The sequence below is a fragment of the Eubalaena glacialis genome, chromosome 7 (assembly GCF_028564815.1).
Source record: "Eubalaena glacialis isolate mEubGla1 chromosome 7, mEubGla1.1.hap2.+ XY, whole genome shotgun sequence".
Taxonomy (NCBI): Eukaryota; Metazoa; Chordata; class Mammalia; order Artiodactyla; family Balaenidae; genus Eubalaena; species Eubalaena glacialis.
The window spans coordinates 27,730,047-27,732,070 of record NC_083722.1 but is presented as its reverse complement, the minus strand read 5'-3'; the positions used below and the strand labels follow the sequence as shown (position 1 = coordinate 27,732,070).

General features: G+C 47.1%; 1 protein-coding gene across 1 annotated transcript; it reads right to left on the bottom strand.

Moving 5' to 3' along the window:
• Positions 1 to 224: 224 nt before the first annotated feature.
• PGK2 (phosphoglycerate kinase 2) lies at positions 225 to 1,478 on the bottom strand. Its single transcript, XM_061194987.1, has one exon. The coding sequence runs from the start codon at positions 1,476 to 1,478 to the stop codon at positions 225 to 227; it is 1,254 nt and encodes a 417-aa protein (XP_061050970.1).
• Positions 1,479 to 2,024: the final 546 nt, after the last annotated feature.

Sequence of the window (2,024 nt, the reverse complement as noted above, 5' to 3'; positions counted from 1 at the left end):
TGAAGTTCAGATGAGATCTTGAAGAGAGGAGGCAAATGCATGACAGAACTAAAATGAGTTGTGTTGCTGTGCTGATGTTAAGAGGTCCTGATGGCCCATCCCTTGGTGACTGCCTTAGTCTTGATTTAGGGGTCAATTTTAGCAAAAGTCAAGTTGAGATGTAAAAGCACTAAATTGGCTTAAAGGCTGTGGACAGAAAACAGTAGGAAGGGACACTTTGGCAACTACAGGTTGCTGAGGGCATCCACTCCAGGAAGGACTTTACCTTCCAGAAGCTCTAGACTGGCACCTCCTCCAGTGCTCACGTGACTGACTTTATCTTCAGTGTTCCATTTGGCACAGCAAGTAGCAGTATCTCCACCTCCTATAATGGTGATGCAGCCCTTGGAAGTGGCTTTCACAATTTCATCCATGAGGGCTTTGGTCCCTTTAGCAAAAGCATCCCATTCAAATACCCCTAAAGGTCCGTTCCACACAATTAGCTTGGCCCGGGCCACCACTTGCGCATACTTCTTGTTGGTCTCAGGACCACAGTCCAAAGCCATCCAGCCAGGAGGTATCCCTGATTCTATAGTGGCTTGGCCAACCTTAGCATTCTCTTCAAACATGTCAGCAGTGACAAAGTCAACAGGAAAGGTAATGTTCACACCATTCTTTTCAGCTTTGGCCATAATCTCTTTGACAATCTTCGCTCCCTCTTCATCGAACAGGGAAGCACCAATCTCCATGTTGTTGAGTACCTTAAGGAAGGTATAAGCCATTCCACCACCAATAATCATCTCATTGACCTTGTCCAGCATATTTTTGATGAGTTGGATCTTGTCTGTCACTTTGGCTCCACCAAGTATAGCCAGAAAGGGTCTCTCTGGGTTTTCCAAGGCTTTGGCAAAGTAATCCAGCTCCTTTTTCATCAGGAATCCAGATGCCTTCTGGGGCAGATTCACTCCCACCATGGAACTGTGGGCCCGGTGAGCCGTGCCAAAAGCATCATTGACATACACATCCCCTAGCTTGGAGAGGGATGCTCGGAAGGTTTCTATTTTATCTGGCTCAGCTTTAAGCTTATTTCCAGAAGGATCTTGGCCCTTCCCTTCTTCTTCCACATGAAAGCGCAGGTTCTCCAGCAAGATGACTGTACCGGTAGCTGGGCTAGCACAAGCTGTCTCCACTTCTGGGCCCACACAGTCCTTTAGGAACAGAACGTCCTTGCCCAGCAAGGATTTGAGTTCAGCAGCAACAGGCTCTAAGGAGTATTTATCAGGCATCGGAACACCATCAGGTCTACCTAAATGACTCATGAGAACCACCGACCTGGCTCCGTTATCCAGGCAGTATTTGATGCTTGGGAGGGAGGCCTTGATTCTTTGGTTGTTTGTAATCTGGTTCTTCTTCATGGGGACATTGAAGTCTGCTCTCATGATGACTCGTTTCCCTTTCACATCCAGTGTGTCCAAAGTTAACTTCTTAGAAAGAGACATCTTGACAGTACCAAGACAGGCTAACACAGATCCCGATGTTGAAGAGAACCCCTTTGTTGCTGCTGAGATAGTGGGCAGGTGGTGTTTTCTAACGCCCTTCGCTTTGGCCCGCCCCTTTCTTCCCTGCGCTGTCTCCCACATGGCAGCCATGATTGGACTGGGGAAAGGAAACCTGGCTCTGCGATTGGTCAATGGTCCTGTCAGTCTGAATTTGGAGTGTGTGGTAGGGTGCAGATTTTAACTGCCAGGGCTGAAGGGGAACCCGGAGTGGTGGTAACTGGCGGCTTGGGGTGACAGTTGGAGAGGTCAAGAAACCCTGGAATTAGAACGGTCCTGAGGTCTAAGCCTACTGCTGGTTCTTTTCCAGATCCCTTTTAACGATTGCTTTTATTCTTTTAAAACAAAACACATACCCCCTCACCCATGTCAAATCCTGATTATATTGAGGTGTAAAAACTCGTGCAATGCCACGTTAAAGGAAAGATTTGAAATAATGGGTCTATGAAACCTTGTTTATTCAAGGCAACATAATATGCTTCTGGTTTT

Coding starts and splice junctions, on each gene's coding strand:
- PGK2 (XM_061194987.1), bottom strand. CDS start 1,478: ATGTCTCTTTCTAAGAAGTTAACTTTGGACACACTGGATGTGAAAGGG.